We start from the raw sequence: 16,348 nt of genomic DNA, 5'->3' as shown, positions 1-16,348 counted from the left end.
CATTTTTGTGGTATCATCTGTTTGTTTTTTTTTTTTTTTTTTTTGGTAAGAGTGAGTTTTTTTTTTTTTTTTTTTTTTTTTTTTTTTTTTATCGGTACCAGGGATCGAACTCACGACTGCCTGCTTACAAGGCAGGTGCTTATGCCGCTGAGCTAAATCCCCAGCCCCAAGAGTGAGTTTTTTTGTCATGTTTTGTTCTCTGAATAACTTCTTTATGATAATGATATACAGTGTTATTCTAGTCTTTTGGTATATATTTTTCATAAAATAAAGAGAAATACAATAAAGAAGCCTGTGTCTGCAAAAAGAAATAAAGAGAAATAGATCATAATTTAAATTAAACTTCTGTAAGTCAGCAAGAGACAGAGGGCAGAAGACTGAGCTGGACCTAGACACCATCACTTCACAGGGAAGCAACACAGATTCAGCAGACATGGCAGTGTGTGCTTCATTGTCAGTGGAGGAAAAGTAAATTACAGTGAGAAGGGGATATCTTATCAGCTTCTTTTGATGGAAAAAAACATTAAAATCCCGACTTACTGGGTGTGGTGTAGCCTGCAATTCCAGCACTCTAGAGGCTGAGGCAGGAGGATCATAAGTTTGAAGCCAGCTTGGGCTTCAGAGTGAATTCCAGGCTGCCTGGACTTCACAGGAGACCCTGTCTCAAAGCCAAACCAAGATGAACCAGAAACCTGACAGATCAGTGAAGGGAAGCATTTGGAGCCACAGGGACTTACATATGGCCAGCAGAGTGCAGGTTGGTACACCTGGGGGCCCATGGTTACAGCGCACCTGTCCTCAGCAATCCTGTGGAGTGAGCAGTTGGCAACCCTGGCCTGGGGCCAGACCAGCCTATTAGCAGTTCTCCTGCCTCAGCCTTCTGAGTGCTAGGATAGGAGTATACCACATGGCTGGCTCCACTGTCTGCTTTTGTGTGGTCCGAGAGCCTCAGAATGTGCTTTATATTTTTAAATTGTGAAAAAATTCAAAAGAAGAATATTCTTGCCAGCCATGGTGGTACACACCTGCAGTCCCAGCACTTCTGCCCAGCACTCCTGCCCAGAGTGAAGAAGGAGGATAACTATGAGTCTGAGGCCAGCCTGGACCACATAGTGAGACTCTGTCTCAAAAAGAAGACTGTTCTTTCAGGGCAGTGAAAAACTTCTGACACTTGAGGGTCAGTGTGCATAGAACATGACTGGTGAACAGCCAAGCTTGTCATTTATACTCAGCCACAGCTGCCCTGGTGCTGCGAAGGAGCTGCCACTCAGAGCCCTGGGAGGAAGAGGCTGCAGGGGACAGAACCGGGGTTGGTTCCATGCTAATGCAGTGGAGGTGATTGTAGGGAGTCATTGAAGCTGGAGATGGATCCAGTGTGGGGCTAAAGCAAGGCCCACCCTGAAAACACAGAGGGCCCAGAACAAGCCTCCTAAACAAGCTGTTCCAGCTCCAGGAAGGCAAGGGGCCCAGGTCTTCTAGGCAGACAAGTAGCTGGGCAGCGGGGCTGAAATTGACAGTATCCTCCTGAGTGTATAAATAAATGTGCTGCAGTGGTCCAGCAATTCCTTCCCTCCCATCAGGAGAGAGGGCTCCTCCTGACCCCAGCTTTCCTCCCTTATTTTCCCATCCTCTCACCATCCTTCCCCTGGGAAAATCTAAAGCTGTAGCTGGTGGCTACTGGTGCTGAGCTCCTGGTCCCCAGCATGTGGTATTCGGGGCAGACTCTGAGACCAGAACACCCCAGACGATGCCAGTGCATGTTGACCTCACTGTGATGGTCTAAGTGTGAGCAGCACTCACATCCTTCATCCTAGTGCCCTTGAGCCCAGTTCTGCACAATGAGTCAGTCTCAGCACCATACACTGTAGATCCAGCCACTTCCGAAAAGCCCCCACTGTGACCACAAGTGGCTTGGGGACATCTGGGTGCAGCCATCACAGTGAGGTTGGTGTTCACTGGTGTCATCTGGGGTCTTAGTGTGGTTCTCCCTTGTTGCTTTGCTGGCTTCTGTCTACCGTGAACTGTTTCTCCTCTATGACACCGCCCTGTCTTTGAGCCAGCTGATTGTGACTGAAACCTCCACAAACTGTGAGCTGAACAATCCTTCCCTCCTCTAACTTCAGGTGTCAGGTACTTTGTCTCAGCAGTGAGAAGAGTACGACACTAACTTTGAATAAAATGCCTTTATCCCAACACCAGAATGGTTATTGCAACTCAAAATCAACAAAATCCAGGTTATCTGGGTCCACAAAGCTCTGAGCTACATTTGCAGCCATTTCAAGTTTTTAAATTTTGAGACAGTCTTGCTGAATTGTCTAGGCTGGCCTTGAACTTGCGATCCTCCTGCCTCAGCCTCCGCAGGAGTAGTGCAGAAGGAGCATCGTTGTGCCTGGAAGGCGTATTCTTTTTTGTATGAAGATAAACAGAAATAAGTCATAGGTCAGCTCAGTACCTGTATAAAGAAGTATGTGATAACACGAAATAGGCAGATAAAGGAAATGAAGAATGACAGGTTAGGGAAGGAAGGGAAGGAGGGATGAGGGAGGCAAAGAAAGAAGAGGGAAGGAAGGACAGTGAGAAAGGGACCTGGCTGGTGGGCTGCACTCTCCTGACCCTAGAACTCCTGAGCTGTGGGACATGTGCAGGGCTCTGGGCTGGGTGGTCTTTAGAGTCCCCTTCATGGTATATCAGTCCCCAAGCTTTGCATGTGGACACTGTGCTCTTTCTGTCACCATGGTCGGGTTTTAATGGTTTAAACCCAAGACTGTGCACTGATCACTCATTGTGGTCTCAATTTGCTCTCCTGGGGAGACATGGAAGCATCCACTAATCCGTTTAGTGGAGCTGGTCTCCTCTGCTTAGAAACACGTTCTCCTGCCTGCATCTCCAACTGAAGCTCCAGAAGCAGTGAGGAGGCACAAGCCAGGGAGCCTCTTTTTTTTTTTTTAAGAAAGAAAGAAGGGCAGACAGACAGACAGACAGACAGAAAGAGCCTTGTCCTGACAGACAGACAGAAAGAGCCTTGTCCTGAAGGTTGAAATGCAAGACAAAAACCAGACACCCAGAGTGCTGCTCGCTGTGGTTCCACCACCCTTTGTGTTTAGACATGGAGTCCACAGCTGGGAGATCGCACTGGGAGGGGCTGGGCAGGAAGGGGCCATGGAATTCTCAGACTAAATCTGATCCCTGAACTCAGCACAGGAAATTGTTACAAATCCTGAATGACTTGTGTGTGTGTATGTGTGTGTGTGTGTGTGTGTGTGTGTGTGTGTGTGTTGAGTCCAGGGATCCATCCCAAGGCCTTTGCACTGAGCTACATCCCTAGCCATTTTAGTTTCCAAACAGGATCTCTCTCAGTTGCTGAGGCTCTGGTTGAATTTAGGATCCTCCTGCCTCAGCCTCCCAGAATTCTGGGATTGTAGGTATGCACTATCACTCTGGCTATGTAAACTGAAATTGAAGTGAAGGAGCATTCCAGAGTGTGGCTGGGTTGAGGGACAACCCTGTGATGGTCACAGAGTACTTCCTTTCCAAACAGGCTTGATTTACAGCAATTGTTAAAATATCTTTACCCTTTTTCTTGGTCTAAGTGCTATTAATACAGTTTTCACTTTTTTATGGTTTCTTTGGTCAGGGATGCTCCAACCTGAGCTACACACCATGCCTTTTTAAAATTTAAAATCAGGTTCTTGCCAAGTTGCTTAGCTGGACTTGATCTGTGATCTTCCTGCCTCAGCCTTCCCAGCAGCTGGGGACAGAGGCAGGCAGCACTGCATGTGGCTCACTTTGCAATGTTGTGGTTTGCGGCTACCACATGCTTAGCTCGTGGCCTGGCCAGCGGCCCTGGAAAGGCGAGTGTGAGAGGCCAGTGTGGCAGCCTTGTGTGGTCACCAGTTATTCTGTCTTCTGCAATGCATTCACCCTCTCTCTCTAAGCAGAGCAGTGTAGACACAGGCGCATGATCCTGCTCCTTAGAGTTCTGTCCAGGTGAGCACTCACACTGGACTCTAGACCTGCAGGTTACTCTGAGGATTCCCGGCTTGTGAAGGTGAATGAGTGAGCTTCTGTCTGGCATCTGCAGCCTCAGCAAGGACCCATGATGGAAGACTCTCAGTGCTGGCCTCACCTCACTCAATAGACTGTATGTGTGGTGGTGCACACCTGTGATTCCAGCACTCTGGGAAGCTGAGGCAGGAGGACTGTGAGTTTGAGTCAAACCTGGACAAATTAAAGATTTAGGAAGGCACTTAAATAAACCAGTGGGTGGATGGGTGGACAGCTAGACAGCTAGATAAATAGACAGAGAAGAGTGATGGGTATAACACAATGTCAAAGCCCTGTTCCCAGTTACTGGAAAAAAGCAAAACCCACATGCTTTGAGAGGATCCTGGAGGACACCAGCAAAGAAGTGGAGCATGAGTGTGGTGTGAGTGAGGAGCCCTCTGTCTTAGATGGGACTGCATTGCCTTCCCCTTAATTCTCAGGGCAGCACTCCAGTCCCCATCTAGGGTCAGCCCTCATGGAGGACCTGTGCTTGCCTGTGATAAGGACCCAGGACTGCTGGGTGCTGGGATGCACCTACCTGTGATAATGAGCTCTAGGGCCTCGCTAGGTGCCGACCACACGTGGGGGCTGCTGCTGTGCCAACCATAGCAGATGTACTTCCCTGTGAAGCTGGGGTTCAGGGGGCTCAGGGTGAAGCTCCCTTGGTGTCCCTCATGTTGATGCTGTGGCAGGGAGGCATCTCCCTCCTTGGCCAGGGCGAACCGATCAAATGAGGTGTTTGCTGAATGACACTGGAAGGTGACGTTGTCTCCTGATGTCAACATGGAGTGCTGACCCATGGAGAGGAAAGGTTTGCTATACAAGCCTGGAAGAGAAGGCAGTGAGTGGTCAGCACGACTTCATTTCTTTTCTTTTGGGTTTTTGAAGCAGCATCTTTCCGTGTACCTCTGTCTGGCCTCAAACTCGTCATCCTCCTGCCTCATCCTCCCCCATCTGGAATTACAGGCGTGGGCCACAGTACCCAGTCTAGGACACTTTCATTGACACAGAGCTGTAGTTAACTTTTGTTGTGTTCACCAGGGTTTTAGGGTTAGGGTTAGCTCAGCATGAGAACCACACTCGTGTGCGAGTCTCTGGTATTGGTGGAGCCTCTGTGGACTCCATGGCACTGATCCATGACTTAGTCTAGTCACATCACAAGAAAAGTATGAGTGAGTGTTTAGGAGTGGGGAAACTAGAGAACACATGATCTGTACCCTTCGAGGCTTCGAGGTGGAGTCAGAGGGGCTGTGACAGCTGTGAGGAGCTGGGGAGGTGACAGCTGAGCTCACTGTGCCCCTGGGGGATGCAGGGTGTGAGGTTAGTTAGAAGGACTGGTGCATGGTAGGGAAGGTGTGGCAGGTGTGCAGGCTGCCTGCAGCGCGGCCGTGGGCACCGGGCTGGGACACGCTCTCGGCTCCTGTGAAGCTTTTGTAAATCTAGCAAGAACTGAGGTTGTTGTGGATCTGCTCCAGTGCCCCGCAATGAAAGTGATCTTTATGGGCTGCACAGACAGTCCAGAAAAAATAAAACCTAAACACACGAAACCGCCCTAGGATAAAGTCTATTAGAAACTAAAGGGGAATCCTAGGGGTAGGGGGATCGGAGCCCAAAGTCCTCACCAGTCACCACCAGTCCCAGGGCCTTGCTCCACTTGGACCACTGGCGCCCTTTCCGGTAGCGGCACCAGTACTGCCCCGCAGCGCTGGCGTCCACGCTGCCGAGGACAAACTCCGCCTGCAACTGAAATCCCAGCTGCTCCTTCAGCACTGTGAGCGTGGAGTTCTCCAGGCCCAGCAGCTGGTACAGGAAGGCCTCGGCCATCCCCTGGCACAGGATCCTCAGGGACGCTTTCCAGGGGACCACTGGCCCGGGTGCTGCGGAGATGCAGGGAGCGGGGAGGTCCCCTGGGGAAACAGGGCAGGCTCAGGGGGCTGTTACCACTGGGCCCCTTCCTCGCCTCTCTGTGGGGACATGAATGAATGAAAATGTGGCTGATCGGTCATCATTTCCCCATGAAAAACAGCGTTTGGTGTTCTTATACATAAAATGGATGTAAAATAAAATTCATCTATTTATATATTTATCCTTTTTTGAGACAGGGTCTCACTAAATAGTTCAGGCTGACCTTGGACTTGCTGTGATCCTCCTGCCTCAGCCTCCCTGGTACTGCAATGATAGGTGTGCACCATGATGCCCAGCTTGTTGATGGCTTCTTGAGGAGCTAAATTCCTTCACGTGTTTCTTTACTGAGTGAATTTCAGGTGGCATAAAGTTAACCACTCAAAGCTCATGGCTCAGCAGCATTTGATTCATGTGCGATGGACCACTGGGTCTAGCTCCATTTTTCTGTCTTCCTCTGGGGGTCACCGTGCTCCAAGAAGCTGTCATTCCTGGTCCCCTCCTTCCACTCCTGCTGCCGCCAGTCCTCCATGAGGGCTGCCTGTGGGCGGCCCCTCCATGGGGACCCTCACCCTCAGCCGCTCTGCTCTGCTTGAAAGTGAAGGCTGAGGCTGTGCAAACCGTGTCCAGCTGGGAGCTGCAGATGGGTGAGCCCGACCTGGGAGCCGGGGTATCTCAGCCTGACCCTGAGTTCTGCTCTGCACACAAGGTGGCTCTGTACCCCAGGGCAGGAGGATGCAGTGAGGGACAGCTCACAGCAGGACACAGTTCTGAGACCTAAAGGAGCTGAGCAGAGACCTCAGGCAGGAGGCCTGGCCTGGGAGCCCAGAGGTGCCCGCTGCTCCCTGGCTACAGTTCCCTCAGGTGGGGGGCAGGATGCAGGAGCCGAAGCAGCTGAGCAGCTGACCCTGCAGCTGGCAGACAGCTGTCCTTGGAGCTGGCCTCACACGGGCTGGCCAGGAGGGTCACACAAAAGCTGCTGGGTCTCTTGATCAGAGCTCTGGGCTGATGATATGAGGCTCACAGAGAGTGTGTAGGAGTTTTCCTGGCAATGCAGACAGCAGGGTGGAAGGGCTTCCACCCTGGACTTGATAAATGACAATGAATGAGGGAGAGACTAAGTTAAAACCCACTGTGGGCAAAGACTGGGGCCTCAGTGGGCAGAGGGTCCATGGGAAGAGGAGACACAGCCAGGTGGCCTGGGGGAGCTGAGCTGAGATGGACCCTGAGGAGTAAGCTGTAAGAGCTGGGAAACAGCTATATTTAAACACTCAAACAGTTGGTAAAAGAAGCAAGAGGAGACATGGATAGACATGGGGTTCACATCACAGGATCTAGGGGACACAATATGAAGTAGAACCTTGTTCTCCTCAGTGCTCACCTTAGTACTCCTTGGTGCTTATCTTAGTACTCCCTGGTGCTTATCTTAGTACTGCTTAGTCCTCTGCACTATGGTAGACTATACAGGGACTGGGGGACTAAGGTGGCCTCTAAGTAAGTGAAGCAAACAGACCTGGCGAATTAGGTTGTGCAAACAAACAGGATGACACAATGAGGATGATGGGTAAAGGGGAGTCCTGACTTCCTTATCCTCAAAGCTGTGAGAACCCAAAATCCTCATGCCGCATGGCTACTGGAGGCGGAGGCTGCAGAGAAAAAGCCAGGGGCAGTGGGAGGGAAACAGGCCGGGGACCTCCACATTGTTGCTGTCCAGGTGCTGGACCAGGCTAGTGCTGGGGGACTTGGGCACTCACCTTCCTGTGCTGGAACCGGAACCGTGTGGGCCAGGTGGAGGACTGGAAGAGAGACAGTGAGGAGTGCCCAGCCCAGAGCCAGCCTCAGGGCAGAATCCTCTGGAGTGCGACTCAAGGGATACACACAGACTCACACACCCTTATAACACACACACACACACACACACACACACACACACATATACACACACGAGTTTTCTCCCATGGCAGGCACAGTCTTGGGGCTCACCCCTGTTTCCAGCCCCCAAACCCCCTCTCCCTCTTCTGCAGGAGCCCTGGAGCCACTGCAGGTCTGGGCAGCAGCCATGGGTCAATGAGTTTGCCTGGCCTTGAGTGGGACAGGGACAGCATCTAGACAGCCCAGATCTCCATGGAGGGACTGGATTCCCTGGGCAGCTGCAGAGCCCTGGAGTGAGGAGTGGCCTAGGCTGTGGGGTCCCTGTGCTCCCCTTGATCCCCACCCACCTCTCGACTCACCAAGGCAGAGAAGGGCAGTGACTCTGGCTGCCATGGTGCTGACCCGACTCTGCACCTGGCCTCCTGCTGGACGCAGGTCTAGGACCCAGGCACTCATGTCAGTGAGTCAGTGCTGCAGGAAGTGAGAGGTCACTGTCCCTGTCCTGGTGCTGGGCGTGGCTCCACAGGAGGGAGGAAGGCCACTCCTGCAGACTCCTGGCTGCCTGCGGAGGGGTTGAGGGGAGATTGAGGCTCAAACCAGAGCCTGGGGGGCTCTAATCCATCCTTTAGCAGACTCATGTGGAAGGGAAGGGCCTGGGGCAGAACGCGAGTGGGCACCACACAGACGGAGGATTCACCGCTGGGCATCAGTCAGAGCCGTGTGGCCTGGCTGGATCTGGACTAGGAGTTAACTCTGGGAGACATGGCCGTGTGCATTTACTTAGCTCTAGGTCTCCGTCTCTGTCTCTCTCTTTCCCTCCGTCTTCTGCTCCCTTCCTGTCTGTACAGTACTGGGTCCTGAACCCAGGACCCTCACACTGAGTAAATTCCTGAGCCCTTTTTGACTTTTTATTTTTGAGACAGGGTCTCCCTAAATCAGGATGGGCTGGGGCTTGAGGTCCTCCTGTCTCAGCCTCCCGGAGTGCTGGGGTCACAGGTGTGCATCAGCCTGCTTGGCTGGAACTGTCTTTATACCCACAGGATCTGCCTGCAAGCTCTGACATTTCTCAAAACCACAAAGGGAAAAGGTGACTGAGAGGCCCTAGACAGGGGATTCCCCTGCAGTTTCCTCACTTGCAGATGAGGTTATTTCAGGAGGGCTCCCCTTTCAGCATTCACACACTCAGGGATCCCCCAGATCGCAGCCCAGAGGCTCCACGCTGAGGGACACCTCAGTGCCTCCACCCCGGAGGCAGCACTTGCTCCAGAGTTTTGCAGAGGTTGCTTTGGCGTCCATTTGCATTTCCTGCTGCTGCTGCTGCCACCTCACCTCTTTTCCTTGGGCTGAGGCTTCTTCCTCAGAACATTTACAGGGTGAATCCTTGTTTATTTAAACCAACTTGATCCTTACTGTTTCTCTCTGTGGATTCTTGAGACAGAGACTGCTGAGAAGACACGGTTTGCACTTGGAGGACTTCAGGTCTCCTGGCCCCACCTTGGCCCACATTCCAGGGGCCCTAGGGGTTGTGGGGGAGGGGAGTGAGGAAAGGTGTTTCAGTGGCAGAAATGAGAAGCCCTGAGGGACCTGCCATTTCATGAGCAGCAAGTGAGAACCACGCTTTTTTTTTTATCTAAAGAGAAAAAAAAGAAAGAACATAAAAAAACAAAGCAGTAAAAGGGTAGAAGTAATACAGAATTTCAAGAAAAAAATATACAGTAAGAAATCACTAGTTAATAGGTTACATGTTATCTTCCCAAAAACAGTTGTCCAAATTATAAAATTAAAGCATATAAAGTGAACATTCATACAGGGAAATTGGACAGTTCCGTTCAATGATCCAACAAAAGCTCAGTAATATGGTTTTCCATTCTACACACTCGAATGTACCTGCGGTTATATCCCTTAGTCCACCTTCCTTTCCTCTCTTTTTTACGATAACAATTAGACTTTTTGGGTTTTATTATTCCCACAGTTCTTATTACTTTTTTTGAAGAGAATAAAACCAAACATGACTATGCAAAACAGAGTCAGTTAGAACAGAAGGGTGGGCATAGTACATGAGGCAAAAATAGAATACCAGGTGATCAAAAGTGGTTACCATTGTGCCTCTTGCTATTTTTTAAAAAATTTTATTTAAAAGGAAAAAGAGAAAAAACAAAACAAAGCAGTATAAGGGTACAAGTAATACAGAACTACAAAAAAAAAAAAAAAAACCCAGTAAAAAATCACCAGTTAATAGATTACACATTATCATCTTAGAGATAGTTGCTCAAGTCACAGTATCAAAGCATACAAAGTGAACATTCAAACAGAGAGACTGTAAACAGTTGTGTTCAATGATCCAACCAAAAACATTAATATGGTCAGCTATTTAACACCCCTAAACACACTTGCAGTTGTATCCTTTAGAGCACTTTTTTTCCCTCTCTTTTTTACAACAAAATTTACACATTTTGGGTTTTATTACTCCTTAGTTCTGATTACTTTTTTTTTTGGAAGAGAATAAAGTCAAATATGGCAAAACAAAGCTGTCAAAACCAAGGATAGACATAGTACATGATGTAAGAACAGAGTACAAGGTTATCAACAATGGTTACCATAATGCCTCTTGCTTCCTTAAGAAGAATTGTCTACCTCGTTAGGTATTATAAAGTTGAACAAAACTGTAGAGAACAAGACCAATAAAACTTAAACATTGTAAACATTACAGGACTTCCAAAGGAGATAATAGTCAAACCAGAATGGGCATCTTAGTGAATCTTATTGCCTTCAATGTAGTTGCCTATACCCTCAAACTTGATACTATCATACAGAACAGAACAGAGTTTAATCAGTCAAAACAAGATAGTGGGAGTATTACAGGACTTCAAATCAAGTTACTAGGAAATCAAAAAGGTTACTATAATATATCCTGATGATTTTTAAAAATTTTCCCCTTAATTAAAAAAACCACAAAAAATAACTAAATAATTTTTTAATGAATAAGGGAGAGATTGAGATAAAAGAGGACATAACAACATAACAATACAGGTCAAAGCATGACTGTTTCAACAATCTAGTGCTTTACCACCAAATAACCCAACTTAATAGTAGTTACCATAGTGTCTATCTTTTTCCTTGAAATATTTGAATATAACTTCATAGACTATAGCTTCAAATATTTCCATATCAAGAAGCCCAGAATAAAGCCTTTCCAAATAATAAGTGAAAACTTTATAAGGCTTCAAGGCCACATAATGGGGAATCATGATTACCCCATATTTTTATATATTTGAATCATTACTTACATTAGGGAAATTATTCGGTATTCACACATGCGAGATTGATTTATTTCACTTATGAGTATGGTCTCAAGCTGCGCCCATTTATTGATAAATATCTCAATGTGATCCTTCTTTATAGCTGAATAATACTCCATTGTATAGAAATACCACAACTTTTTTATCCATTCCTCAGTTAATGGACACTTGGGTTGTTTCCAAGATCTGGTGATTACAAGTTGTGCTGCTACAAACATAGGTGCACATATATCACTGTGGTATGATGCTTTCAGTTCTTCTGGGAATATGCCTAGAAGTGGAATAGCTGTAACAAATGGGACTTCCAATCCCAGCTTTTTGAGAAATCTCCAGACTGACCTCCACAAAGGTTGTACCAGTCTACACTCCCACCAACAGTGTAGGAGAGTTCCTTTTTCCCCACAGCCTCTCCAGCATTTGTTGTTGTTGGTTTTCTTGATCCTGGCCATTCTTTCAGGAGTGAGATGGAATCTTAGTGTGGTTTTAATTTGCATTTCTCTAATGACTAATGATGATGAACATTTTTTAATGTATTTATTTGCCATTTGTATTTCTTCATCTGAGAAGTGCATATTCATTTCAGATGCCCATATTTGGATTGGATCTTTGAATTTTGGGGATCTGAGTTTTTTAAAAAAATTCTTTATATGTTTTAGACAAGAGGGCCTTGTCTGAGAGAGAGTTCACTAAAATCTTTTCCCAGTTTGTGGGTTTTCTTTTCACTATGCTGGAGATTTCTTTTGACATGCAGAAATTTTTTAATAAGAAGTGGTCCCAGTTATTGATTCTGGGAAGTATTTCCCATGAGGTTTGAGTCCTGTTCATGAATTCTCTACCTACCCCTATGTCTTCAAGGCTTCTACCCAATTTGTCTTCCAATAGATTTAGTGTTTCTGTTTTAATATTCAGATTTTTGACCCATTTAGATTTTAATTTAGTACATGGTGCTAGGCATGGGTCTAGCTTTAGTTTTCGGCAAATGGAGAGCCAGTTTTTCCAGCACCATTTATTAAAGAGACTGTCGTTGTTCCAGTGAACCTGCTTGGCTCATTTTTTAAAGATAAGGTGGTTGAGTGTGTTTGTAGTTGTGGTTGTATCTTCTAATCTATTCCATTGATCTTCAGCTCTGTTTTGATTCCAGTACCATGTTGATTTTACTACTGTTGCTTTGTAGTATAACTTGAAGTCAGGGATTGTGATGCCTCCTGACTTGCCTTTGCTGCTTAGAATTGCCTTTGCTATTCTAGGTCTATTCTGGTTCCAGATGAATTTTAGGAGTGATTTCTGTAGATTAATAAGGTATGTTGATGGCATTTTTATTGGGATTGCTTTGAATCTATATAACAGTTTTGGGAGAATGGCCATTTTCACAATGTTTGTTCTTCCTATCCATGAGCAAGGGATGTCTTTCCATTTTCTGAGATCATCTTCAATTTCTTTTTTCAGTGTATCATAATTTTCCCTGTATAGGTCTTTCACTTTCGTAAGAGTAATTCCTCAATATTTCATTTTTTTGCTTGCTAGTGTGAATAGCCCAGTTTCTCTTATTTCTCTCTCTGTGATTTTGTTGTTAGTGTATAGGAATGCTATTGATTTCTGAGTATTGATTTTATATCCAGCTACATTACTGAATTTATTTATTATATCTAAGAGTCTTTCAATGGAATTTAGGGGGTCTTCTATGTAGAGTATCATGTCATCTGCAAACAATGATAATTTAACTTCTTCTTTTCCTATCTTTACCCCTTTTATTTCTCTCTCTTGTCTAATTGCTCTGGCTAGTACTTCCAGTACTATATTAAATAGGAGTGGTGATAAAGGACATCCTTGTCTTGTGCCTGATTTTAAAGTAAAGGCCTTCAATTTTTGGCCATTTAGTATGATACTGGCTGTTGGTTTGTCATAAATGGCCTTTATTATATTGAGGTAAAGACCATCTATTCCAATTTTCTGTAAAGTTCTTATCATTAATAAGTGTTGGACCTTATCAAAGGCTTTTTCTGCATTTATAGAAATGATCATGTGATTCTTACTTTTGGCTTTATTGATATGGTGGATTACATTTATTGATTTACGTATGTTGTACCATCCCTGCATTCCTGGAATGAATCCCACTCAGTCATGGTGTATAATCTTCTTGATGATTTGCTGCATCCTATTTGCCAATATTTTTTGAGGATTTTTGCATCTGTGTTCATTAGGGAGATCAGTCTATAGTTCTCTTTTTTAGTTGGGTCTTTCTCAATTTTTGGTACTAGAGTAATATTTGCTTCCAGGAATGACTTAGGAAGGATTGCTTCCCTTTCAATTTCATTGAATAATTTGAGGAACGTCGGCATTAGGTCTTCTTTGTATTTCTTGTAGAATTCTGCAGTGAATCCATCTAGGCCTTGGCTCTTCTTTGTAGGTAAGGACTTAATTATATTTTCAATTTCATTAACAGAGTTTGGGTTATTCAGCAGTTTTCCGTCCTCTTGATCTAGCTTTGGTACTTCATATGTTTCTAAGAATCTGTCTATTTCTTCTGTGTTATCAAACCTTTGAGAGTAGAGGTTTTTGAAATAGGGTTGATGATCTTCTGTATTTCTGTAGGGTCTGTAGTGATTTCACCTTTTTCATTTCTTATTGCATGAATTTGAGCTTTTTCTTCCCTTTTTTAAATAAGGTTGGCTAGGCGCTTATCGATTTTATTTATTCTTTCGAAGAACCAACTCTTTGATTCGTTGATTCTTTTCTTAGTAGCAATTGCATTGATTTCTGCTCTGATTTTTATACTTTCTTCTCTTCTTTTGACTTTGGGTTTGACTTGCTCTTCTTTTTCTAGCTGTTTGAGGTGTAGCATCAGGTTATTTATTTGTATTCCTTCTGTTTTCCTGATGTGTGAACTTAGTGCAATAAATTTTCCTCTCAGGACGGCTTTCATTGCATCCCACAGATTCCGGTAAGTTGTATCTACATTTTCATTTTCTTGTAGGTATGGTTTAATTTCTTCTGTGACCCACTGATTACTCAAGAGTGTGTTATTCAGTTTCCATGTGTTTGTGGGATTTTTGCAGTATCTTTTATCATTAATTTCTAATTTCAGAGCGCTATGATCTGATAACATGCAAGGGATAATTTCAACTCTTTTGCATTTGTTTAAATATGTTCTGTGAGCTAATATATGTCTATTTTAGAGAATGATCCGTGTATTGCTGAGAAGAATGTGTATTCTGATATTGTGGTGTGGAACTTTCTGTATATGTCTATGAAATCCATTTGTTCACAGGTGTGATTCAGTTCTGTTATTTCTTTGCTCATTTTCTGTCTGGTTGATCTGTCCCTTGGTGTCAGTGGTGTGTTAAGGTCTCCTGTTACAATTGTGTTACTGATAATTTGCGTTTTCATTTCTGTTAATAGTTGTTTTATATAACTGGGTGCTCTGGAGTTTGGTGCATATATATTTAAGATAGTTATCTCTTCCTCTTGGAGTTTTCCCCTAACGAGTATGTAGTGACCTTCATTGTCCTTTATGGTCACTGTTAGTTTAAAATTCAGTTGTCTGCAAACAGAATGGCTACTGCTGCTTTTTTTTGGATTCCTGCTGCATGAAGTATTGTTTTCCATCCTTTGACTTTCAGTCTGTGAGTATCCTTCTGGGTTAAATGGGTTTCCGTAAACAGCATATGGTTGGATTTTGTTTCTTGATCCATTCTGTTAGTCTGTTTCTTTTGATTGGTGCATTGAGACCATTTACATCAATGGTTATAAATGTTAAATGCTGGTTTATTGTTGACATGTTATCTCTCTGCTGTTGCATCTTTATCTTTCTGTTCTGTTTAATTGTCTGCTTTGCTTAGTGGTTTTTTCCTTTGTGTATCTAAACTGTCTTTCAATATTTTTTGCAGGGTTGGCTTGGTGTTCATGAAGTTCTTCAGCTGTTCTTTGCCATAGAAGTATCGTATTTCACCATCAATTTTGAATTATAGTTTTTCAGGGTACATCAGGCTAGGTTGGAAATCATTTTGCTTTAGGATCTGGAATACTTCACTCCATGCTCTTCTTGACTTTATTGTCTGTGCTGAGAAGTTTGCTGTGATTCTGATAGGTTTTCCTTTATAAGTGATCTGTCTTTTCTCTCTGACAGCTTTTAATAATCTATTTTTGTGTTGGATTTCTGGGATGGTGATTATTATATGTCTGGGTGTAGTTTTATTTTGGTTATGAGTGTTTGGAGTTCTATATGCTTCACTGATCCTGATGTCGGTTTCTGATCTCATGCTTGGGAAATTTTCAGCTATTACTTCTCTAAATACCCTCTTGACATCCTTTATGTTGTCCCCTTCTTTTTCATTAATCCCTATATTCTTATGTTATTTTTCTTTGCATCATCTTGCAGTTGTTGAATTGTTATTGCCTGATTCCTTGTTATTTTTAAAAGACCTTCCCTTTCCTGTTCACTAGCTGCAATCCTGTCTTCAAGGTCTGAAATTCTATCTTCACTTTCATTGAGGTAGTTTTTACAATTTTCAGTGGAGTTTTTTATTACCTGTGTATCTCTGTGCATCTGCATTATGTATTCTGTTTGTTTCTTACATTGCTCATCTAGGGATTCTATCTTTTTGTTTAGTTCCTCCAATTTTTAAACTGTGTTTTCTTTAGATGTATTCAGAATCTCTTTCATTTCTTTTATCATTTCTTCTTTTACCTGGGAGATTATTTCGAGTTTGAATTCCTTTAAAGCTTCCTGGAGTTGCTTGTTAATTTCAGTAGCTATTGTATCCGATATTTGAGGTGAGTGGCATATATTTTGTTCTATATACATTGCTCCTAGGGTTTCTTGAGATGGGCTGGAGGTTTGAGGTTGTAATTTGGTCCTTTGTTTTGTCATTTTCCTATATTTCTGTGTTTCAAGTGTTATTTGAAAGCTTCCTCGGGGTCTGTTGGAAATCCACTTCTATGTTCGCAGCTCCTGGGACTCTGGCACCCAGTTCCCCCAAGCCACTGGGCCTCTAGAACCAATGGCCCTCTTCTGCCTGTTTAGAACTCTGTAGTTCCAGATAAGCTGGGCCTCAGGGACACTGTGGGCCCACCTACTTGCTGGAAGCTCCACAGTTCTCCAAGCACAGCCAGAATGGGGAGGTAGATGTAGATGCCTCAAACCCACTTATGCACTTGACTGCACCCGGAAGCCTGGAGGGTCCCAAACAGTTGGGCTTGGGGCAGAGTGCACTGAGTACTTACCACAGGCC

At 44.8% G+C, this 16,348-nt stretch overlaps 1 protein-coding gene across 1 annotated transcript in view; it reads right to left on the bottom strand.

Moving 5' to 3' along the window:
- Positions 1-16,348, bottom strand: part of LOC100716343 (killer cell immunoglobulin-like receptor 3DL3) — a 36,997-nt gene that overhangs the window by 2,144 nt on the left and 18,505 nt on the right. The window contains exons 10-13 of the mRNA XM_023563143.2: positions 8,178-8,281; positions 7,701-7,742; positions 5,667-5,951; positions 4,583-4,870 (exon numbers count right to left, since the gene is read on the bottom strand). Coding sequence (XP_023418911.2) covers positions 4,583-4,870; positions 5,667-5,951; positions 7,701-7,742; positions 8,178-8,281 — 719 coding nt within the window. The remainder of the gene's footprint in view (positions 1-4,582; positions 4,871-5,666; positions 5,952-7,700; positions 7,743-8,177; positions 8,282-16,348) is intronic.

Source organism: Cavia porcellus, unplaced genomic scaffold (genome assembly GCF_034190915.1).
Source record: "Cavia porcellus strain 051 isolate PalLab524CR breed Dunkin Hartley unplaced genomic scaffold, mCavPor4.1 scaffold_7, whole genome shotgun sequence".
Lineage (NCBI taxonomy): Eukaryota > Metazoa > Chordata > Mammalia > Rodentia > Caviidae > Cavia > Cavia porcellus.
The sequence above is the reverse complement of the archived record's forward strand: the minus strand, read 5'-3'. Positions and strand labels throughout refer to the sequence as shown.